Source organism: Ambystoma mexicanum, chromosome 1q (genome assembly GCF_040938575.1).
Source record: "Ambystoma mexicanum isolate Mex_15411 chromosome 1q, UKY_AmexF1_1, whole genome shotgun sequence".
In the NCBI taxonomy this organism is placed as follows: Eukaryota; Metazoa; Chordata; class Amphibia; order Caudata; family Ambystomatidae; genus Ambystoma; species Ambystoma mexicanum.
This window is the reverse complement of record NC_090922.1, coordinates 130,597,278-130,622,978: the sequence shown is the minus strand read 5'-3', so window position 1 is coordinate 130,622,978 and position 25,701 is coordinate 130,597,278. Positions and strand designations below refer to the sequence as shown.

Below are 25,701 nucleotides of genomic sequence, written 5' to 3'. Positions count from 1 at the left end.
GCACAGCAAACCTCCCATTTATTTTTTCTCCATTAAATTAAGCGCCTCCACTGGGGAGCAGTCTTTAATCAGCGGATTTCCTCCTCTATTGCATGAATTTTGTGCTCAATCAGCATTTAAGAAAAGTTTAAACTCATGTCCTCATGCAGGCAGGCTTAATGATGTCTTACTACATAATGGTACTGAGACTTCTATTTAGCTTTCTCAGCATTTAAATAGCACTAGTTCTTTGGATCCAATTTCAATCTCAAAGGTAAGTAGTGGTGAACAAATGTTACTATGGTGATTTTAGATAACGTGCAAAGTGTTTCTAAATAAACAGCATATTCACATGCAAAAGCACTTGTAAGTGTAAATCTTTAAAGTTCTATGCAGTGGCTGGTAGTTCCTCTGTCCCTGGACTCTTAATTCAATAATAAGGACCAGTCCAAAGTTCTATTTTTACCATCTTATGGGTACCAGATCTAAGAGTCCTGCACTTTTCTGCTTTTTGAATGTAATTCTCTATAGATGTCCACTTTCATCTGAACAGATAATTTCTATTGCAGTCCAATGATTTTCCTTCTCATTGTGGTTTTCCTTCATAACATTTTTCATCATTGGTGTCAATTCATTGTCTTGCAGAATTGTGAACCTATGTTCTATCATTCTTGTATTGACAAAGTAGGAGATCGTCCCTATACAGCCTAAATGTCATGGATTTCAATCATGCTGGTAACATTCTTGGTTAAACAATTAATGAAATGTCTTAACTGCAATTAACATTGTTATACGTTATCACATCTGCCTTTTTTTGTGTATTTCCATAGACTATAACATTCACATGGAAAAATAATTGAGTATCAGTGGTAACCCCCATAATTCAGTACTAGTAGGCCTTTCACTTTGTTTTTTCCTATGCAAGTGCCCTAATTGGCCCTTAAAATTACAACCCCTTATGCATACAAACATACTGGATTGGAATATCAAAGTGTCCTCTGCCTGAAGCTTTTCTTTCTAATGTAAAAAGTATTCTCTGTCAGTATACCATGCATGTTTAATAGCAGTCATAATTAGTTTCTTTCAATATCCTCTATCCAAAGGTTTCATTTCATGATCCCATCTTGTTCAAAATAGCCATAATTTCTAGAACAATTCCTCAGAGTTTTTAGAAATTGACTATATGGTATACTATCACATTGATTTCTAGGATGTTGATTCTGGCATTGTAGTAACATGTGATCACATTGCTTTTAAAATAAATCCAGCAAAATGTGTACATGGTCTTCAAATAGGAGGTCTAGGCAAGCAATCCTAATACGATTAAATGTGGCTGTAAACCTTCAATCCTCGTTTCTATTGTTCAACCATTGTAAAAATGCTTCAAGTGTGACATAATTCCCTGACGACACAAATATAATGCCGTCAATAAAACTATGTCAATGTTTTAAACATGTTAAATAAATATTGTTATTGTATATCCAACTCTCCCAAAACTCTACCACTATCCAATTGGCTAAAACCGGTGCAAAAGCCAAGCCCATTGCTGTGCCTAATTTGCTTATCTAAGGTGTGCTTGTACAAAAAATTATTTCATGTTAGCACTATAGATGTTGATTCAACCAGCCGGACGATACAGACTGTGGTAATGGTCTCTGATTGAGGAATCCAATAGCATGGAAAACGACCCCCTATGAGATGTTAGTGTACAATTGCAATATCCAGAAAGACCAAAATGTCTATCATAAGGGAGACTCTCTATAATGACATCTGCTGAATCTACCAAAAAATAAGCAGTCTGTTGTGCAAAAGGTTGGAGGAAAAGAATTGCCATTTACTGACGGGTTAAGAAATGGTGACATAAGCCTATAAAATAGGTCTACCGAGAGGTTTGTTCTTAACGTTAGGAACCTTGGGTAGGACAGACATCTGGACGAGAGTTTGGTATACTAAGAACATCATACTCATTAATGGAAATTAATCCTTCATTTGTGGTCAAGGATGCCCCCTGAATCAGATTTGTATTGAATTTCTTTGATCCGACTTACAGTACTAACTTGCCATTCAGAGTGCCATCCACTGACTTGCCAAAGACTTTGGTGCCCTCTATTGCCCTGACCTGCACCTCAGTCTGGATGTGGGTCAATTCCTCAAGACAACTCTGTTGGCAATGTCTCCTGCTACATCAATGGCATCGTTAGAAGCAATGTCCCCTTCCCAGATGACACCACTTGCTTCGTCCCACTTGTCATCTGGTGAATATTGTAGGAAATAAGCTATTTTATACCACATTTTGCAGCTGTACCTGGTGGTGACTGCACAGCCACTGGTCACACACACCATGACAAATGCAGATGTAAATCGCTTTAGAACATGCATCCAGTTTCCAGCCTTAATTGTGGAATGGTGAGAGCAGAAGCTAGGTTGGTTGACTGCTTCTAATAACCAAAGAATTCTGTTTCAGGTGACCCTTTAGAGTAGACAGACGTGCTAAGTCAGAAGTCTGATATTTTCAGTGGCAAGGGAAGTGTTGCTTTTAAAAAAGTGATTTCCTGGGTCCCATAATTCTTACAAGCTAGAGTTGGCGTTTACTACACACTTCTCCCGAACCCTAGACTCAAGAGGTACTGTGTGTCTATAATATAGTTACCCTATTCATCAACTTTGTTGTGTGAATTCTGCCCTTCAGAAGCAAGCAGATTTCCAGCAGGATGAATGGACCCTTCCGCCACGCTTGCCACTTTTCCACAGTCATGTAAGGGGATCTCCCATACTTGCAGATTCCTCTCAGACTCGAAAGGGGTAAGGTGCCTTCCCCTTCAGGGCACCCCCTCCCACCCTACCTAGAGAGAATCTTTAGTGTGGGTGGAATTTCTATGGCATTTGGGGGTTTGCTTGACATGGAGGAGTTTCTAGGCTTCCCTTTGGAATTCAACAGTTCAGGCGGCAATGCCAAATCTATCTCCTTCTTCAGGCCTGTAACCCTAAAGGCCTCGGTCAGGCAGCAAATCAGACCATGTATCCCCCGTCTCAAAAACATCTGGAAGAATATTTTCTGCGAACATAGGCATTTTCCCTACAGGAGAAATAGGAGCAACTGTTTGAGCACTACCTGACATTACGCTGATGGAAAGTGAAGCAGTGCAATTGTTGCAGACGTTCATGATGAGTCCCTTCCCATCAATAAATCTCTCATTGTATATAGGGTTACTCTTCTTGAATGGTGTCTCCCTGTTGACAGGGTTTTCTTTAATAGTCTCTCCCCTTTGCTCAGACTTTCCCTGCTGACCAGTCTTTCCCAGTTGATCGTCCAACTTCCTCCACCAAAGATTCAGTGGACAGCAATCTTCCTGTTGAGGCTGCTTTCAATGGTCTGACCGTTGCTAAAGATTCTCCAGTTGATGGGCAACGTGGAGTTTTCTGCTGATGGCAGTTTCGCACTGGATGGCTCTGAACTCCCCATAAAAGTTGTCCTGTCCTTTGAGTGTTACTGACAGCTGGTGTCTACATTAATGGGATTTTTAGCACAACAAGTGGTTTACATTTCTCAGGGTTTTTTACATTGTTGACTTAGAGACAGACTGGGTCTTTATTCACTCTGGCATCATTACTTTTTCCAGAGGAGCTTTGGGATTCCTGCTCTGAGAGGCCAAGGAAGAGTAACAGATTTGTTGCCTGAAGAAACAACAGGTTTCCTGATGTACAGAACAAGCCTCATCTGTTTTTGACACTCTTATGAGGAACAGACAAGCAGATTGTACATTCTTCAGAGACATGGTCTGGGTAGAGACAATGGAAAATAAGTTCCCAATGAAGGGAATTTGCGTCCCATGCACACTAAGGCCAAAGAAGCCAAACCTTTATGCTATGTCCATAGATAAAATGCTACAAAGATAAGGTAGGTTCATCAAAAGTACATGAGCATAATAGTAAATCGTTTTAAGAATTAGCTCACTCAAAAATGAAGCAATAGTATTCATCAGAAAAAGATGTTTTAATATGAAACCCAACGCGTTTCCTCCCGGGTATTAGCCGTTCAAATGCTGAGAGAAGTTAGAGGACTCCCCAGCTTAGGTTAGCTAGTCAGCTCACTAGTAGGGTTCATGTGGATCTAAATAAGAAGGCTAGTATCGTATATTTTACATCAATAAAACAGATCTGGTACAATGCATCCCAAGGATTTCCAGTCTGATGACGGGAATGTATTCCAAGCATGTGAATCTATGAAATAGCAAATGCTTGAGAAAAAGCCAACTAATAGAATAAAACTGGACCAGGAAGACCATGCAAGATTAGAACTGTACTACATTAGAATGGTTCACTAACATGCCCATAAGGATCTCCATAATGACAATGTATTCCACTGTTTTTGTTTCTTCCGTCATCAACATTTCATAGAAGGACATAGAAGATAGGCTTTGGGTCTAGTGAGAGACCCATTCTAATAGCCTCTGTTTAACTCCTAGCCTGCATTGATTAAGCATAGGTGGGGCTTTGAGCTCCCTGGAAGTTCAGTGACTCACAAGGAATAATGCACAGAGACGAAATACATTCTGGCATGCTAGTAAGCACTACACCAGAAACCACAGCACAGGCTTTCCGTAATTTTCCTTTAGCACATTATAGTGAGAAACCATGAAGCCCGTTTGGCATCAAAGCTTACAAAGCACTTTTGTGTGGTTAATGAATGCCTTGCTTCATATATAGGTGGGAAGGGAGGGCACCTCCCTAATGACAATGACAAATGACAGAACTGAGGCGCCAGCGTAGGTTCATATCGGAGTGCATCACCAGAAATTACTGTTCAAAACCTTTGGTACAATATAACATCAGCAAAGTGTGGAGTAAGATTGAGAATATCTTCTGATATTGTATATGGCATATGATTTGTTTACTACACTTGCGACAATTTTCAGAAAACAAAGCACTTTGGAAACATGGTTTCCTGACAGCACTTAAGATTTGAGACAATTTCAACATCTCAGTTTTAATTCAAACAGTACACACTAATTGTTGTGATTAAATTTCAGTGTTGCAAAATAAAATGCTTTGTTAAACTTAGGATAGACAGCAATAGATTACTGCTCTTCCGCCCAACTCCACCTGTTGCAGTGGGGTTCAGCGACAGCAGCAAATGCAGAGAAAAGAATACTCAGAACAAGCTGCTGTGTACGTCCCAGAGTATTATCATGCTCAAATAACATTTATCAGGTATCTCCGCACTGGTGACATCACCAGATTTTTCTGACACTGAATGGGACATGCCCCACTTAATGCAGTGCCTACCTAAAAATGAGCATCACAATCCTTAAAATCATAATTCTTAACTGCCCGAATGAGCTTGACATGAGGTTTGATGAATGAACATTTACAAGAGGATACTCAAAAAATGCTTCCACTGATACAGAATTGTGCCATGAGAAATATGTATCTATTACCTGGATCATGATGAAAACGAATATTTTGAAAAGGCTCTACATGACTGGTTGGAGGAACCCTTGCAATGCCAGTGCCAATGGAACACATCACTGGATTAACACATCGCTTTTCCGATTTTTCCCTAGAATACAAATAAAGTTTATTAAATAAAACTGAATAAAGCTAAATCAATAATTTCAACTTTAACGGACAAGGTTACTTTTAATATGTTCCCTCCTGCAATTACCAAAGTTTGTTAATGTTGCTCTTTATGAGGAACTAGAATTAAAAGAAAAGAAAAAAGAAAAAATAAAATCTGTGCTGCTATTGTTCTCCATTTGGAGTAATGATCATGCCAATATATAACAATTCAAGACAATGAAAAAAAAGTAGATAGTGAATGGATGGACAACATTCCACGGTTTGGAAGTTCTCTTGAATATAAATCTCATAAACTTTCCCCATTGTTATAGGGAGCACAGTAATATTGCGAGTACAGCAGAAGTGACTGCTCTGTACTTACTGGGCAATCATTATGCGAGTCAGAGAGAAGAGAAAACTTAAGAAACCACTAAATATGGCTGACATTCTGATAACTGCCTCATGTGGTAGTGGGAAGTATTGCGCGAATTGGCAATGGACATTTCTATCTTATTTAGGATTAAATTTGTTGTCACTTGAAAATACAACTGGTAAATGGTTGGGCAAATATTACATGAGTACTGATGCCCAAATGGCTCCACTTAAGGCGGATTATTCTTGCACTCTGATGTTTTTCCCTAAATATGTAGAGAAATCTCTGCTTTCACTGTTGAAATTGTGAGCTTTTATTTAATGTAAACCGACTCTCGGGCATCACATGCTGGTAAGAAAACAAACCAGTCTCTTGAGAACACTTGACATTATTAACCAGACCTCTTATAACAAGGCAGATCAATATTAACTGTGTCTCGCACATTCTTTAAACCAATTTTTATTTTTAACTTGCTGCATGGTAAAATACATATCGAACTCCATTTATAAATTCTAGAAAGGATTTTAATCTTTGCTCTATTTTAATGGTGCTGTATATTATCAGAGGTTGTTTTTTTTTTTCAATTGACTTTCATGGAATTTTCATTTCTAAAGTACAGAAATTGCCTGATTGAATCTCCCTCCAATATAGCTGCTGTGTCTATTACACTATCACGTGATCAGACACAACTGAAACCGTACAAGAGGATTTGGCCACTTAAGAATGTAACACAGAGTAAATGACAATGGTGAGCATGGGCATTGTTGGGTCGGGTAATTCAGGATGTCTTAATGCCTTCTAAACACTAAATAACACAGTTTTAAAATTGTACAGTTACCTGGCTTGTAAATGGCATAATCATGGAAACCTACAACTTTGTGAAAGAAACACGATGCAGAAGAAATAAGTTACTTATAAACAAACTATTCATCATACTGGCCAAAGACGTGGGTAGGTTCAAAGCTCTGCTTCAAAAGGTCATTTTTAGATTAAGTCATACAACTGAATGGGGTCGACAAAGCGCCTAAACTAAAACTACTTAACAATGCGAATTATTTTTAAACACAAAAAGGTTCTCTGGGGCGAAATCAAAATGTAAAGGTGTTTGGATAGTCTTTTATCGCCAATTCCACTAGTGTCACAGTTCCTTTAAAGTTTACGAGGTTTTGTGAACATCCCCCGTCACTCGCTGTCTTAAAGATATTCTCTCTGTCGAGCTTCTTCCTTGGCATCTCTTGTTATAGGGTTAGAATTACTTCCTACAGACATTGTTATGTATCCGGTGTGGGCTATAAATAGTATTACAACTTCTCTTCCACTTTAAGATCGAGCCACCTGGGTTTGGCTTCCACAGGCGAGTTTAAGCAGACTCCCTCTCCTTTGGGTTCTGACCTCCTCTACAATGCCTCTCTACTCCTGTTCTGTTCCTGCTCTTCCTCACACCACGCAATGTGCATGTTGCTCCTACCACTGTGGACTTTACCTTTCAGATATTGGTCTTCCAATGCCTTGGGGAAACATGCTATTTTCGTACCTTCCTGAGATGAACAAGTTACTGTCTTATCTGGTAACCTTCTTTCGATAGGATGTTCCTCCGACGTTTTCCATATCTCTGACAGTAATGTCCACAGCTGTGCTGCTTCGGAAAATGTGTCGGCGTCTGGGTCCTACGTCGATACGCTGTCCCTCGAGGGCCTCCGTCGAGAGCCGACGTCACGGGATGTTATATGTCGGACGCACGACGCCCGTAGCCTCAGTTGTAGTTTTTTCCCAGAACATGTGGCACCAATCTTCTGCCAGAATAACTACAGAAAGCCTTGCGGAAACGTAAGCTGCAATCGCATAAGAAATTCTGTAGAGGGGCAGGCTGGGAGGGTCCGATGTGGAATATGTCGGAGGAACATCCCATTGAAAGAACGTTACCAGGTAAGAAAGTAACTTGTTCTTCGAGGGGATTGTGTCCTCTGACATATTCCCTATCTCTGACAGACTCCCAAAGCAGTACCAACATATGGAGGTGGGAAAAGAATTTAGAATTTTAGAATGCCCAATCAAATTGCAGAATAGAGGACCGCCTTACCAAAGGCCAAATCTTGCCCATGGATAGAATCCAAGGAGTATTGTTTTACAAAAGTATGGACAGAGGCCCATGTGGCTGCTTCACAAATATTACGAATGGGAACACCCCTCTGCAGAGCAGTAGAGGCAGCCACACCCCTAGTAGAATGGGCCCTTAAGCCTACTGGAGGGTCCTTACACGCCAAACGGTAACATTCAGAGATCGTCAAAATGATCCATCTGGACAAGGTCTGCTTGGTAACAGCTTGACCTAAACGCCTTCCAGCGTATCCTACAAATAGCGGAGCGTCCACTCTGACCTTGGACATCCGTGAGAGATAGAAGCTCAAAGCTCTCCTTGGATCCAGTCTATGGAGCCTCTCCTCATCCTTAGCAGGATGCGGAGGAGGATAGAACGCCGGAAGAATTACCTTCTGGCTCAAATGAAATTCCGACACAACCTTTGGAAGAAAAGAAGGACGAACCCTAAGGACAACCCTGTCCTTATGGAACACCGTGAAAGGTGGCTTGGCGGAAAGTGCCTGCAACTCACTCACTCGGCGAGCGGAAGTAACCACATCTAAAAATACAGTCTTAAAGGTCAACAGTCTCAAAGGACGGGCTCAAACGGAGCTCCCATTAGGAATTTCAGAACCAAGTTCAAATCCCATCCCGGCACCTAGAACAGGGACGGTGGAAACACATTAATAAGCTCTTTGAGAAACTGAGTTAAATCAAAGGAATATTAAAATAAGAACACTCCTCAGACGAGCGCTTAAATATGGACAGCGCCGCCAGGTAACCCTTAATGGTACCCACTTGCAGGCCCTTGTGGGCTAATGAAAGCAAAAAAGACAGAACCACAGGAATTGAACACTGAAAAGGATCCACATTCGGAACCCTGCACCAGTCGCAGAACTTTCTCCAACGGTACAGGGATTTTGTTGCTGGCCTTCTGGACGAAAGCAACACCTCCATCAGGTCTTCAGGGAGGTCCCAATCCTTGTACCTCAACCTTTCAGAAACCAAGCATGAAGGTTGAAAGACTTGACCTCTAGATGGAGAACTCGACACCCCCTCCGATGAGAGCAGATCGTCTCGATAGGGAAGACGGCAAGGAGGGCAGATGGACATGTCGAGAAGGTCCGGGTACCACGCTCTCCTGGCCCATGCCGGAGCAATGAGGATCATTCAGGAACCGAACCTCCGTAACCTCCGCAACACTTGCGGAATGACAGGGACTGGAGGAAACGCGTACAATAGTGGGAAGGACCACTCCACTATGAACGCGTCCCATAGGGCTCCTCTTAGAGGAAATTCCTGCGAGCAGAATCTTTCGCACTTCCGGTTGACACTGGTGGCGAAGCGATCCACTTGTGGGGTCCCCAAAGGGCGAAGATCTCCAACATAACCTCCTGAGCCAACTCCCACTCGTGAGAGACCGGGCTCTGTCTGCTCAGAGCGTCTGCCACTGCGTTTTCGTCTCCGGCCAGATGAACTGCTGAGATCGAAATTTCCTGCTGGATGGCCCAGAACCAGAGCTGCATTGCCTCTCTGCACAGTGGGAGTGATCCTGCCCCCGCCTTTTTGTTGAGGTAGTGCATTGTCACTGTATTGTCCTTCTTAATCAGGACTTTTTTCCCCCGCACAGACGGCAGAAAAGCCTTCAGGGTTAGCCTGATAGCCCGCAGCTCTAACAGATTGATGTGGAGTCTGGACTCCGACGGAGACCAACGACCGCTGACTGTCAACTCGTTGGCATGAGCTCCCCATCCCGTGAGGGATGCGTCCGTCACGATCGTCACCTCCGGCCAGGGTAGCCAAAATGGTGCTCCCTGCATCAGATTACCTTCGTCGGCCCACCACAGAAGATCCTGGGCTACCGATGGCGGCACCTGAACGGGATCCGACATCCTGCCGGAGGACTGCGATCACTGCATCTTGAGAGCCCACTGCAGAGATCTCATCCGCAGCCTGGCCTCCGGCACCAGTAGAATGCAGGAACATCGAAACCTCAAGAACTCGAACGCCGGGAGACTCTGCGCATGTTGAAACTTGTCCACCATATGCAGAATGTGATGAGCCCGGGAGGCGAACACTGCCCCAGGGATGTGTCGAGCACTGCTCCGATGTACTGGAGCCGCTGGGTAGGTGTCAAATGGGACTTCTTTAAATTGAGGGAGAAGCCGAGCTTGTGAAGGGAGTGGCAGGTGACGGACAGATGATCCAGGACTTGCTCAGGAGAGCGCGCCCTGATCAACCATTCGTCCAGGTAGGGGTAGACGTGAACCCCCCCTTTCCTGAGATACGCTGCCACCACCACCATCAGCTTGGTGAAGACCCTCGGGGCGGAGGTCAATCCGAACGGCAGGACCCGAAGCTGAAAATGCAAGTCGCCAACCGCAAACCTCAGGTACTTCCTGTGCTTGGGATGAATCGGCACATGAAAGTAAGCATCCTTGAGGTCGAGAGACACCAACCAGTCCTGAAGTTCAAGGGCCTGGAGGACTTGAGAGAGAGTAACCATCTTGAACTTGTCCTTCCTGAGGAGCTTGTTCAAGCCACACAAGTCCATGATGGGTCTCAATCCCCAGTCTTTTTTCGGGATAAAAAAACATGGGGAATACCATCACTTGTTCCTCTCCGCTACAGGCACCAGTTCTATTGCGCCTTTCTCCAGCAGGGATTTGATTTCCATGAAAGGAGCGGATCCGGACTCTTCAAAGAGCTTCCCCGGTGGATTGTAGTGAGGCCTCTGGCAGAAAGGAAGACAGTAGCCGTGGGCTATGATCTCCAGAACCCACACATCTGAAGTAATGGCACGCCATTCTACAAGATGCTGCGCTAGCCTTCCCCCAACCGGCGAACAATGGGACATGGCCTCATGACTGAGCGGAAGCGGCTGCGGCAGTGAGGGCAAAGAGGCAACTGCCCGAGCGGCTTTGGCACCTTGAGTACCTTGTTTTCCACCTCTGGTACTCCTACGTTGGCCCCTTTAACTGGCAGCTCCCCTCGATCTACCAAAGGAAGAGTAGTATCGAAAGGAACCTCCCCTCCATTGCTGTCCCCTAGGACGAAAAGGCGGAGGTTGACGTACTGCAGCGCTCAACGACTTCGCTGCAGCTTTGGAGGTCTGCAACCTCTCAAGGCTTTCGTCAGCCTTGCTGCCAAAAAGATGGACACCATCAAAGGGCATGTTGAGAAGCCGGGACTGTACATCAGGAGCAAACCCCGACTTCCGCAACCACGCAAACCTGCGCATCACGGTGCTCGCCGCCATGGACCGGTTGACACAGTCTGCCACATCCAGACCCGACTGAACGGATTCACACATGGCATCTTTGCCATCCTGAACGAGGGAAAGAAAACCATCCTGTTCCTCCCCTTCGGGAATATGTTCAGCCGCTAAAGATAAACAATTCCACAGAGTGTGAGTGAATCTTGCCAAGGCACAAACGGAGTTGGCTGCCTTTAAAGCCATACCCCCAGATGAAAATACTTTCTTCACCCAACCGTCAAAGCGCTTGTCGTCCCTATCCGGAGGGATGGTAGGCAGCCTGCTTTGCTGGGGCCGTAGCCGCCTGCACCGCCAAACTTTCCGGAGTGGGGTGCGTAGACAAGTAGCAGGGGTCGCCACTGGCAGGACGGTATTTTTTCGCTAGCGACTTATTCTCTGCCAGGAGACTCTCTGGAGCAGTCCAAGCCGCTGCCACCCTTCTTTGTAAGGCCATATGAATTGGCAGCACCCGGTCAGTGGGTGGACCTTGGTCCAATATATCAGTCAGGTCATCCTGCAGAAAATCCACAGGTGGAGCAGACCACCCCAAATACTCAGTCACCCTCGACATGAGACGCCTGTACGAGGACCCAGCATGCGTACCAGGCTCAGGCCTGCCAAACTCAACCTCCGGAGAGGTGTCCAGACCACTGCCGTCATGTAAGGACTGACGTAGGTCTTCCATCTGGCTGTGACCAGACAACGGGTCTTCAGGAACCTCAGGAGGTACAAACCCTTCCTCATCTGAGCCTTCTTCCACCTCTGAGATGTAATCCAAAGGCTGGAATAAATCCCTGCATGAAGGTACAGAAAAAGGCTCAAACACAGGCCTCACAGATTTACTAAGGGCCTTCCTTGGAGGATCCACGGCCCTCTGGGGCACCTACGGTAAAGCCTCTTCAAAAGGCATCGAGGGCACCGAGGGAATCGGCGTTGACGTCGAGCGAGGCGCCGACGACTTCGACAATGGCTTTGAGGCCAGAGCCCCGAGCGTGTCCTTCGACGGCCTCGGCACCGATGGCGTCGACGACTTCCTCGGAGCCGGAGCCTCGAGAGAGTCCCTCGACGGACATGGTGCCAACGGCATTGATGCCTTCTTAGAAGGCCTCACAGGTTCAGACGGTCTTGAGGGCGTCGAGGACCAGGACCTGGTCCTGGCACTGCTATGGCGACAAACCTTGTCCGATCGGGACCTCGGCGGCTCCCGATGATCGTGGTGACTGCCCGATCCCGAAGGAGTGCGAGCGGCGGCCCTAGCGCGTTCCTTGCCAGCTTCTCTCGAAGGCGCGGACGGAACGGTGCCCTGAGATTCGAAAATCGCCACCATCTCCTTGCAAATTGCGTCCCATTCCGCCGTTGATGAATACTTGTTGGGACGAGCCACCCGCCGTCTGGCGCAGTCCTCGGACGAGGAAGGCGACCGGTGACGGCGCTTCCGAGAGTGTCTGGAAGAGGCAGAGGAATGGCGGGACCCACTCTGAGATCGAGACCCCCCTGGACTTACGCCGAAGCAGAGAGTCGCCCCTCGAATCATCAGTCGAAAGCTCAGCGGATTTCGACTTACGGGGTTTGGAAACCCTACCTACAGACAACTTCTTCTTCCGCTCCCACAAGGCCTTCGACGTCAAGGACTGGCATTCATCGCAGTCGTCGGTGGGTGGCTCTCGCAGAGTCACCAAAGGCAGACGTCGTGCGGGTCCGTAAGGGACATCTTGGAACCGCAGTCCCGACACTTCTTGAAGCCTGACCGCGGGGAAGAAGAGGACGAAGACATATTCACAATATCCAACGACAGAAGAACCGATTCAACAGGAGCAGAACTGAGGCGCGCCGAGATTCCGAAGCAAACACGTTTGCGGAAAAAACGGAACTGAGGCTACGGGCGTTGTGCGTTCTACATATAACATCCGGTGACGTCGGCTCTCGATGGAGGCCCTCGAGGGACAGCGTATCGACGTCATCAACGTAGGACCCAGACGCTCAAAATGTTTCCGAAGCAGCACAGCTGTGGACATTACTGTCAGAGATATGGAATACGTCGGAGGACACAATCCCCTCGAATGTTAGCTTTGGCCCAGCTACCTTTCTGCATTTCCTTCTGATATTCTCCTTCAACCTCCCACTGGTGTTTCCAATCCACCACGTCCTTAACTTCAAATCCAACCTTCTCCACCGGATAACTTTTCTCCCCCCAATGTCTCCACTCTCCCTTACAAACTCATTCCTCACCCGCCAACTAGCCCCAAACTCAAGCAGCTATCGCCTACTCCAAATAACCACAGTTCTTGACTGGTAGCTTGGTCTTAAGTATCCCTATGACTCTTCCCTGGGGCTGGGCTATCTGTGTCTCTACCTATGGATATGAATGAGTGTGGGGCTCTAGTGGCTGTCCTTAAATAGTTTGAGTGTGTGTGCTTTGGGAATTTGCTGCTTTAAAAGCGTGACCCGCCATTTTTATTTCTCTCATCTCTCCTTCACTGCCCAGTATCCACACAACGTCCCTACATTTTGAAAGATTATGAATAGTGAACACAGGCTCCACGGTTGCTTTCGTCGAGTAAACATTTTTGAATGAGCCAGCGGAGGTGCTGCACGATTACTACAGGGGAGCGTGGTATGCACCAATGTCTAGGTGCAATGTGCCTCTGACGTGGGTGGCTATTTGCTTCCAGTGACAGACTTCTTTACTTTGATATATGTACTCTTACGTCCCGTCCCCTTTTCTCCATGCTGCCCGGGCGTCCCATCCAAAGGACGGGAGACTGAACCTTTTTCACCAGAAAAAACCTTCTTCCCTTTAGATTTAGAGCTGCGCGGGAGTGAGGCCCTGGGAGAATGCGGTGCCCTGACTCCACCCACCGGCGCCACTCCTCAGTCCCCTTTTCCGCGTCGACAGAAACAGGCCGATATCACCAGCGCTCCTGGGTTTGGCCTCGGCCATGTAATACCACGCGCTCTTCCCCAAATTCTTCTTCTATCTTTTTGTCTTCTCTTTGCATATTCTCGGTCCTCCGGCGTCACGCTCGTCCCCGGCGCATGTCGACTTCAGCAGGCTTCAGCAGGTGTCCAGCCTGCGAGGGGCTCATGCCTACGTCTGACCCCCACGCTCTTTGCCTTCGCTGCCTTGTCCCTGATCACGGCTGGCAAGATTGTGCCGTGTGCGACCCACTGACTCAACTCGCACTGAAGAACAGGCTAACTAGGTGTAGAGAGCTCTTCTAAAAAAGGTCGCCTCCAGAGGACTTGAAAAACATTGTTTAGCAGAGATCGAGGCCCAAAGTTGGGCCGCTATTTTCCAACGCACCCCATAAGGGTAACTCCTTCCAGAGAAAATGCCCAAGCGGGACAAATCTCTCTGTTTCTACTACTAGCACATGCACCGAGGCTAATCCAGCTACCGGCCTCACGGCCGAGGGGTCATCAATCCTTCCGGAATCAGTGCTGAGGGACCGCAAGGTTCTTTTACCGGTGTACATCCGAGGGGCAACGCCCTAGTACCAGCTCAATGTCTGAGGGGGCGCCTGCACGCAGCACTACCAGCCACAATGCAGAGGGCAACACGCCTTCCAGGCCCAGACCTGAGGGGCAGGGTAGGCCTCATGCTCCACAACCAAGAGTTCTGGAGGAGTCTGGACCCAGGGAGCCAGACACCACGACTTTGGCACGTGGCACACAGCTCGACAAAATACAAAACATGGCCGCTCGTCCGATGCCAGTCCTAGGAACAGAGCAGGCGGGTGATAAGGTTTCAAGGTGGGACTGGTGTCAACCAGGTATGTGGCCTACAGTTTATCCATCAGCAGTGCAGGGCAGGTTCCCCTGCTACCTAGACAGAGTGCACTCCGGCCCCAGCAGCCACCAGCCACTCCGTCAGCATCCCCTGCCTCCGCTTCTGCCTAAGAAGACAGGTTCTTCGAAAGGTTACTGATGCAAACTCCCCAGATGGCGGCCATCCTACGGGATGCTGTTAGGGATGCTGTTAGAGACTTGCTCCCTCCGGTCACTCCATCGGCGCCCATAGTAATTACTCCCATGACTCCCGCACCATAGGCCCCAGCGCAGCCCCTGCCGGCTCCTTCGATTCAGGCTCCCCTGCCTCCCACAGTACAGGCGGTTCCACAACAGCCTCCGGCTCCGGTCCCCACACCGCAGCCCACGGCACCCAGCACTCCTCCACCCGCTTTGGACTGAACCGGACACTGACGGGGAGGGGGGCCCTGACACGCCATCGTCAGCAAAAGCCTTTCATGACTGGCTTGTAGGTTTGGCAGAATATCTGGGTCTACATCAACCTGGGGTCGAGCAGCCAGTGAAGGGCGTGAAGGGGGTCTTTGCAGAAGTCTCACCCTATCACCCCCTACCAAAATGGGTATCCTGATGCAGAAAGACGTTGTGGCTCTGGCCAAGAAGAGGTGGCTCAAGCCACACTCGGACCAACCTGTCAATCAGCGCCTCAATTCCAAGCATAGACAGATGGATGGGGATACACTCTTGTTATCAACGCGCCCCCAGCCGCATTCTTCGGTGATCGCTGCAGCGTCACTCTACTCTAAGTGTCAGTCGACCTCGGCCACCTCGTCCTCGGCGCTGCTAGGCGAGGAGGAGAATATCTTGGAGGCGTATGGGAAAACACTGTACCCAAACGCCTCCCTGCACCTGCATCAGGCCAACGCGGATGCCATGCTGGCAGCTGCTAACCAGCGGTTGTGGCTGGAAATAGCAGACTACCTTCCTTCCGGTGCAGAGCCAGGCACGCTTCAAGGCGCGTCTAGGAGTATCCAGGCTGGTAGCGCAGGACATCATAGAGTCCACAGTGGTCCACAAGGATACCTCTTTCCGGGACAACTGCATTGCCACGGACATGAGAAGGACGGCCTGGCTTCGGGCTACTAAGTTTAACCCAGACGTCCAGGATCGCATATTTGACCTTCCGTTCGAGGGTAGTGACATCTTCCACTCTACCAACGACGAGGAATTAGATAAAAAGAACAGCTCGCAGACTGCGAAGTCTATCTATCCCGACAAAGGCCACGCCCAAGGCGTATACCCAGTCGCATCAACACTCCGACAAGGGGCAGGCGTTTGGAGGGTTCCAGTGATTCCAGGAACGGAGGTCGAGACAACCTGACCGCTCGATGAGTTAGCACCGGCACAAGCAACAAGAAGGGGGTAGGGGGAGTGCAGGGGCTTCTTCCAGGCCCCCTCCTCAGCAGCAGCCTCAGACGGTAAAAAGGCATGACGCGTCCCTTCGGGTCCACGTGTCTCCAGTGGGTGGCAGGCTTGCCTCTCACATGCATTTCTGGCGCCAGAACTTTACGGACCCCCGGATATCCTCTGTAGTATCCAAGGGGTACCGCCTAACGATACCTTCCTCTCCTCCCTCCTCCCTCCACTCCCACAGATTGGGACGGCAACTCTGTTGGCGGAGATCCGGCCGCTCGTCAAGAGCCAAGCAGTGGAAGAAGTGCCAGCCTCCAGATTTTCACCATATAAAAAAAGAACCAGGCTGGCATGAGAGTTGTGTTGGACCTATCCGCCCACACCCTCTCCTTTCCTCTTCAGAAATTCAAGATGGTTACGCCAGCACTCATTGCAGAGACACTAGACAAGGGAGACTGGATGTGCTCCCTGGATCTGAAGGACGCCTACCTACACGTCCCGATTTGGCAGCCACATCGCTCCTTCCTATGCTTCAGGATCATGGGCTGTCATTTCCAGTACACATTGCTACCCTTTGGCCTCAACCAAGCCCCCAGGGTATTTACCAGACTCATGAAAGCAGTGGCAGCCCTCCTCAGGACCCAGGGCCACCATGTCTACCCTTACCTGGACGACTGGCTCGTCAGGGCGAGATCCTCCGAGCGGGTTACCCACACTTCCTCCGCACTAATGAACACTCTCCACGCCCTGGGGTTCACTATCAACCTCAAAAAGTCTCAGCTGCAGCCCACGCAGAGCCTCATCTGGGAGACAAGCTCTGAGAAGGTTTTTCCCTCGGAAGACAAGATTATGGCCCTCAAGAGGGCCACGACTCACTTCCTTACAAGAGCAGTGACCTCAGCCTGGTGGTACCAACACCTACTGGGCATCATGGCAGCGGTCCTCCTGGCCGTGTCACACAAGAGGCTCCGGATGAGGAGACTACAGCTGCACTTTGCAGCCTCATGGAATCGGGAGAGGGGCTCTCAAGTGGAGCTGGTCAGCATACCCCCTTCTCTCCATTCGGACCTCACGTGGTGGTCCAGGGACTGCAACCCACGGATGGGTAGGCCCTTCCTTCAGCCTTCCCCGCTGGCCACTCTCACTAGGGATCCCTCCCTAGAGGGCTGAGGAGCCACTCTGGACAGCCACACCGTCCATGGAGTCTGGACCCGGCAGGAGCAGGAGTCACATCAACTGGCTGGAGCTCAGGGCCATTTGGCTAGCCCTCAGAGACTTCCTTCCACTCATTGGGGGCAAGACAGTCCTTATCCAGACCGAAAACTCCACCAGCATGTACTATGTCAACAAGCAGGAGGGTACCAGGTCCCCTGTTGTGCAGCCTAGCGGTCAGCATGTGGGAATGGGCCCTGGAAAACAACATCTACCTCTCGGCCGTCTGTTAGGTAGAATTCTCTGTTTAGGCTGAATTTCCTAACCTAGGGAGTCCCCCAGCAGCTTTGCTGGATTTTTGGGGGTTTATTTTTTCTCCTGCCAAGAGTGAGACTCTTTTACCCTCACTCTTGGACATGATTTGAGTGTGTTTCTTTGACTCTAGATGTGTTTAATGGGCTATGGGGTCTTTTACTCCATAGGGCTTCATGTGTTTTTGTGATGTGTGTTACACAGCACCCTCAGTGCAGTAACACAGCTGTGTCATAGTGACTCCCCATTATAGACTCCATACCCTGGGACTGACTACTGTCTCCCAGGGCCTGTAAAGTCACCATTGACTTTACTAGTCTTAAATTCTGAACAGAACCAGTACAAACAATCATATGTGGACGTACTGGCTGGGGCAATTCAATTGCCCCGGGGTCTGTTAGTCGAGGGGCCCGTCTCCGTCCCCCCTGATAGGGTTTTGGCTGGTGGCAGTGGATACTACTTTTTATATTCAACCGCAAATATTTCTCTATGGGATTTTCCCATTGTTCGAGGCTACTATATCTATTTAATTATGATAGCCTCGAACATACCGCCGGTTTATTTAATTAATATTAATTCTCCGGTTGGCATTTTTTGCCAAAACTCGGTTCTAAAATGGCGTTTGTGTTCTCTTCTGTGACTCCAACCCAAGTCGAGCCCTTTGTTCCACTTTTTGGCGGGCTTCTCCACAGAAGCCCTCCAAAGTGGTGCCACTCTGTCTGGGGCACTTAGGAGGGGGATTTAGGCACCCTGGACTGAGTTGCCTAGGCAACTCAAGTCGCACTCCGTCCTGATTGGCCCAAGTGGTGAGCCGGCCGGCTCACCACTTAGCATGTTTGAGTGACAGCTAGGCTGAGTGAATGGGGGTTTTCTGCATAAAAGCAGGGCTTTGGGGACTGGAACTTCAGAAGTCGCCACAGGACCTAAGAATCCGACGAGGGAGAAGCTGAGCCGACCTGCCACGACGACACCACCGGTGGAGCCCTGCTGGACCGTCTCACCACTTTTTCCCAACGACAGAGGAGATCTCCCGGCAGAGAGTCGTCTTCCTTTGACTGGTGGGGATAACCAGTTTCACCGTCTTTTCGCCTTCCCCACGTTTTACCACGACCGCGAATTAAAGGGTAATACCTTTAACTGGAAAACTCAGCGGCTGGTTTCTTCTCTGGCAGTGCAACGACCTTCATCTCTCCTCCAAGTCGAGATCTTCTCTTCCCCTGGACGACGACGAGACTTGCACCCGCTGCCAGGAACAACTGCCCCCGCTGGAGGATCCTTCCCACTTAAGGTACCGTGTCCCGCCTGGCTTCCCTTGCCACCGACTGTACGGGGTAGATTTAGCCCCCGGCTTTCGAACCTGGGTTAGCCTGGGACACCCTGGCTAAACTTTTCTGAGCCTCTCTAAACTCTTTTCGAACTCCCTGCAAGACTTTCTAAGCCTAGTGTAACTGTGTGATCTTGGGCGCATTTGTGCTCTGCTCTCTCTAAGAGTGGGCCCAGCCTATGGACTTTGGCTCACAAGTGACTTTTGCTCTACTGCCTTGCTAATAGTGTTCTTAAACATTAGAGTGGTGTACCTTCCCATATTCTGTCTTTTGACCCTCCCTTCTTCATAAACTTATTGGAGTGCCATCTATAGTTAAACGCTCACCTCTGTATGGAAATAAGTAGTGTTAACTAAGACTTTTCTGATAAGGAACAAGGGTTGTATATATTATAATAGTAACTGTGTTTAGAGTGTTTTACCATAAGAGTGCTGGAGTGTTTCAGTGTGTTTTTAAATAAATAATTATATACTTTGATACCAAAGCTCTGGTCAGTGTTTGCTTGTATTATTGTGTCTGAGTGCCTATTGTGTATACTTTGCATACTGCCTAACTCTTCTTGAGGGAAGTCTGACTGCTCAGCCACAGCTACCAGGTAAATCTGGGTGGTACAGACTGCTACCAAGTGGGTTTACTGCTAACACCTGTAGTCCTAAATCTTTTGCAGTGTTCCCAAAGGGAACTGCACAGGTTTCTGCCTAACACCGTCCACCTCCCGGGGAAGGCCAACTTGGAAGCAGACAGGCTAAGCAGGCTGGGAGCGGACAATTACAAATGGCAATTGAACTACCAGGTGCTGCAGGTGATCCTCAACACTTGGGGCCACCCTCAGGTGGATCTTTTTTTGGGGTCACCCTCAGATGGATCTTTTTGCCTCCTGGAAGAACAGAAAGTTTTATCAGTTCGTGTCCTGGCAGGGGCTGGGCCCAGGCTCCCTGGGAGACGCATTGCAGATTCAGTGGGAAGGTATAACAGCATATGCCCTTCCTCCCACACCCCTGATCCCCAGGGTATTACGCAAGATGAAGGAAGCTTGTCACCTCAGTATCATCTTGATAGCTCCTTAGTGGCCAGCGAGACCTTGGTTCTCCGTACTGCTCAGCCTCACGGACAGGCCATCCATTCAGCACCCGCTGGGTCCGGCTCCTCTCCTGTCCCAGCAAGGGGGAAGGGTCCTCCACCCCGCGCCTCAGAAGTTTGCCCTTGCAGTGTGGTTCCTGAGCAGATCACCCTCAAGCACCAGAGCCTTTCACAGGGTAACCTGGAGATCATTCAGGGCGCCAAGAGCAAGGACACCAGGAGCCAATATAAAAGCAAATGAAGCAGGTTCTGTCACTGGGCGGACTCTAAGGAGCCCCTTACGTGCACACTGGACGACGTGCTTTCCTTCTCGGCGCACTTAGGATTCAGGTGGACACATGCCGCACCTACCTGCCAGCCAAAGGGGCCTACAGAAATTCAGAGGAGGACGTTTTCTCCTCCAACCCGATTGTCAAGAAACATCTGGCAGGATTGTCCAGGCTCTACCCGCCCATCAAGAGGCCACACCCCGTGTGGGACCTCAATGTGGTGTTGGGCGCATTGGCGCACAAACCATTTGAGCCAATGGCGTCTGTGGACATCAGGTTGGTCACCATCAAGTCTGCGTTGCTGGTGGGTCTTACCTCTGGTCGCAGAGTCAGCGAGATCCAGGCTCTGGTGGCCTCAGAGCCTTACACCACTTTCCACAGGGACAAGGTGGTCCTGCGGACTCACCCACCATTCACCCACCGTTCATACCTAAGGTACCATCTGACTTTCATCTAAACAAGGAAATAGCCTTACCTACGTTCTTCGCTGACCCCAAGGACGAGGCTCAGAGAGTCTTGCATTGTCTGGATGTCAGACGAGCTCTGAAATTTTATCTGGACAGGACCAAGGGTTTCCGCAAGTCGGACGTGCTTTTTGTCACCTTTGGAGGCTCCAGACCCGGTTATCAAGCATCCAAGGTTTCTATTGCATGATAGATGGTTGCGGCCATCATGGAGGCCTATGAGGGGCAGTGCAAACCACTGCCAGCCAACATGCATGCTCACACGGTCAGAGCCAAGGCCACAGCCATCACCTTCCAGCAGCAGGTTCTGTGGCAAGTCATAAGCAGGGTGGCAACCTGTCCACCCCTTTGGCTTTCTGTAAGCACTACAGTTTGGACGCCTGCTCTAAATCAGACGTGGCCTTCGGATAGGCGGTTCTAAGGAACTTATTTGCTTTAGGAGGGTCACCTCTCCACCCTGGGGCTACATTCAGTTGTAATTGGCCATGCAGTATGGAGGAATGGGGATAGGAGGCAAGAGTAATTCTGAGTTACTCACCGTAGTGACCCTTTCTTCCATACGCCCCACCATCCTCCCCCCTAATAATATTGGGTGTCAATAGGCAATGTTAACTATTGTCGAGGCATCATTGAGGACTGAGGAGTGGCACCAGTGGGCGCAGTCAGGGCAGAGCATGCTCTCAGGGCTGTACCCCCCGCCTCTAAATTTAAAGGGGAAGAAGGTTTTTTTCTGGTGAAAAAGGTTCCGTCTCCCGTCCCTTGGAAGGGACACCCGTGCAGTATGGAGGAAAGGGGACTAAGTACTAAGAGTACATTAGTCACTACAGTAACTCATAATTCTTTCATCACTCTGTGCACAGCTCTCTTAAAGGGACAGAGTACATTCATTTGCCTGCTCCCCACCCTCCTGAGAAAAAGAGTAGAGTGAGTAGCTTGCAAATCTCAAAATCCTTTGTTGAAAAGACCTTAACCATGTGCAGGGAAGAGTCTGCCAATTGATTCCTTGCCAATATCTGTGGCAAAGTAGTGCTGAGACTAAGAGAACTCCTCCATTTTATTCCCTTGAGCCTTATATTTTTTGTTATAAATGTGCCACTTTTTGACGATAATTTCCATTCAGATTAACCTCTCATGAAAGAATCCATAGTTTACCCTTAGGGATTCTGCTCCAGAGCAAAGGTATGAATTCTCATTTAAATGTAATATATGGTGGCTCCTGCCTATCCTTACATGTTTTAGCATTAGCATCCGGATAGATGACAGCCATTGGGAGTGTAATTCACAGAAAGCTAGGAAACCCTCTGATGGCAGGATTTTCCAGGTTCAATGTAAACAAGAAAACATTTTGCCATTTATGAAAAATGCTTTTTAGGTTTGCCACTCTCAACGCTCGTTACAAAAAGAAAGGCCATAAAAGGTCAGGTTGGAATCCCAGAGAAAATAGAGCTCCTGACAAACCCTCTAAACTCTTAGCAACATTCAGAACTTTGCATACACCAACAAAACATCCAATAGGATAGATTGTATCAAATAGTATACACTGTATCAGTTAACAAATCACATTTTCTGTGTTTTTTGAACTAATGTCAGTCGCTGAAAATGTCAAATGAAAGGATAACTTATGGAAGCATGTGAATTTATGAACAAATCGAATGCCTGAGATATTGTTCAACTCGTGATTCCCAATCAATACTCAGAATATCTTACCAAGAGGGCAAATATACTTGCATGTGATTGGAAGGAAAGGTTAATCAAGCAAAGATATTTCAAATATGAGAGAGTCTTAGACACCCTCCTAGCTAAAATCTGAGTACGTACAGGGCTCTCGCAAAGTTAAAATCTATTTGCCCCATTAGCCTTTGTTTCTAATCACAAGTATTTGCCTTCTTGGTTAAGAATTCTCACCAACTTTTGACTGCTTGTAAGAGAATAACAATTACAAAATATTCCCCCATAAAAGTGCTCTTTGTTACTTTCATACAGCCATAGATTTGTTGAAGGCCCCTAAGATAAAATAACAAAAGGACACTGGCCATTGGGTGAAGTTTAATAAAAAGTGACCTTTCACTTTAAAAGGCAGTCAGTACCCCCTCATGTTGTAAAGTGACAGCAGAGATTTCATTAATTTTGCTTGGTAAGCAGGAGACTAGTATCTTCCTATGTTAGACTATGCCTGCCATTAGTTCTGAATTTAACAGGGAAGTGGGAGACTGTATACATTTAAAGAAGGTAGACATAATGGAGAATTTGGATTGCAATTAAGTAAAACTTCCTTCTTCCTCACAGCATAGTTAATAATGCCAACTATTGAAGCAGGGGAACAGTACAAAAATAAGATATAGGCTCTCACCAGGTTGCGTTTGTCATATTGTTGCTCTACTTTGACATGTTGTCTTCCATCTGACACTGGGCTATAATGCATTGCAAAGGCGTGTACTGTTTTCAACGCTGCAGATTTGCATATAAATACTTTGCAGTAGCCAGTTTTCTTCTTCCGAAACAAGACTTCGGTTTACACAGATTAATGCATTAGTGTTAACAGAATATTGAAATGCATATCGCTAACCATCCTATAAATTGATAACTGGTCCCTAATTCCCTAAAGTCTTTCTGTAGCCCTTTATTCCCTCCAAGTAGTAACAGAGGTCCTGTCTTGCATCAATGATTGGACAATATCTTTCCACTGGGCAGGGTGGATTTGGAAAGAAGGAATAAGTTACTTATCTGTAACTCCGGTTCTCCAGCATTGGTATCTTTCATAGATTCACATGCAGTGAATATTCCCCGTCGTCAGGCTGTTGTCAGTCAACAATACCCATTGGCGGAGGCTTACCCACCTCACGCAAAAAGGTTCTGTAAAACCGACTGGCACTGACCTTTAGTGAAGACCGGTCCTTTTGCTAGGATCTGGGCACGTTGCCGGAGGTGTCTTTATGCCTATTCTTGCTGGTAGGCCAGGACTTCAGGCGACCTAGACCTCTTAATAGAGGTGGATCGCAGGGATGTCCTGCCCTGCCCTAATGAGACAGGCTCCGTACTAAAGCAGAGTCAGAGGACCTGCTGGCGTCCTCGAGCCACAAGACAAAACAGCAGTGACGATCCCTAAGCGTATTGTTGAAGAGCCACTGGCAGATTTCGCAGTCCTGGATGACATGGTGAGTAATTAGGAGTTACTCACCGTAGTGACTAACATACTCCTAGTCCATAGTCCCCTTTCCTTCATACTGCATGGGCGCCCTTCGCTAGGGCCGGAAACAGAACCATGATCACCAGAAACATTTCTATGCCCCTTTAAAGGCATGCGCGCTGGGACACGGCCCCGGGAGCATGCGCTCCCTTGACTTTGCTCTCCGGTGCCACACCTCAGTCCCCTTTGACACATCAGCCAGAATAATCTGCTAAACTACGTATCTTATTACTGGCGGGAGGATGGAGGTAAGTATGGAGGAAAGGGGACTATGGACTAGGAATACATTAGTCACTACGGTGAGCAAGTCATAATTACTCCTACGTCCCATCCCCTTTCCTCCATACTGCATGGGCGATTACCACAGAATGATGCCCAAGGGAGGTGCAATGGTTTGGATCCTAAGAAAAAAGGTTCCTCAGGACTGCTTGCTGAATGCCGCGTCAGGCCTTGCGCAGCCATCCAGACAATGCTTGCAGAAGGCTGATGGAGTGGCCCACGTAGCTGCTCTGCTAATGGTTTGCCATGGGACATGTCTCTGGAAGGCAACCGCCGTTGCTTTGGCCCTAACTGCATGGACATGCAGGTTTTGTGGAACTTCCTTCTGCTGAGACTATGGAGGCCTTAGAGGCTTGGTACCCTGGCTTAGAGCCGCCGAAGGTGCGAATAACGCCTCTGACTTACAAAACCCTTTGGTCCTGTCTAGATAGAATTTCAGGGCTCTTAACATCCAAACAGTGCAACACTCTCCCCGCTTCATCCTTTGGGTTAGGAAAAAAGGTTGGCAACACAACTTCTTCATTCAGGTGGAATGAGGAAACCACCATCGGAAGAAATGCAGGAAGGGTGTGAAGCACCACCTTGTCTTGATGGAACATGGTATACGGTTCTGTGGCCATCAGGGCCTGAATTTCGCGTACTCTCCTCGCTGAGGTAAGACCCACCAGTAGCACTGTTTTGATCGTGACCAGCTTTATGTCTACTGATGCCATGGGCACAAAGGTTGGAGGAATAGAATGACTCGTGGTCCGAATTTCTGTAAGCACCAACAGCAGCCAGGTAGGTCTGGCATGTCTCCACCTGCACCCCTGAACGTGCAGGTGCGCTGACAACGATAGCACCTGATCCAGCATGCACAACAGAGGGTCTATCCCTTTGTCCTTCGCCCAGTGACAAAACCTGGTCCATTTGCTTTTGTATTGCCTTCTGGTGGACTCGCTTCTTGCTTTCTGAATTATTTCCAGGTTGTCTTGCGACAGACAGATGCTGCATTGTTACTTGCTCAGGAACCAGGCCGCTAGGACTAGCTTCTCGGGAGCGGGATGAACTACCGCCCCACCCTGCTTTGAGAGGAGCCTTCAATCACTGGACCCTGCACCGCTAGCCGTATGAGGTCTGAGAACCAGGGTCATGCCGGCCACCTCGAGCAAATTAAAATCAGGCTCATGTTGGTGAACTCTCTGACTTTGCTGAGAACTTCTCTGAGCTTGGTATCCTGTCTCCACC

The 25,701-nt window shown here is 48.0% G+C and overlaps 1 protein-coding gene across 1 annotated transcript in view; it reads right to left on the bottom strand.

Moving 5' to 3' along the window:
- ZCCHC14 (zinc finger CCHC-type containing 14) overlaps positions 1-25,701 on the bottom strand; it is a 1,189,754-nt gene that overhangs the window by 211,989 nt on the left and 952,064 nt on the right. Inside the window, exon 10 of the mRNA XM_069636185.1 lies at positions 5,418-5,539. Coding sequence (XP_069492286.1) covers positions 5,418-5,539 — 122 coding nt within the window. The remainder of the gene's footprint in view (positions 1-5,417; positions 5,540-25,701) is intronic.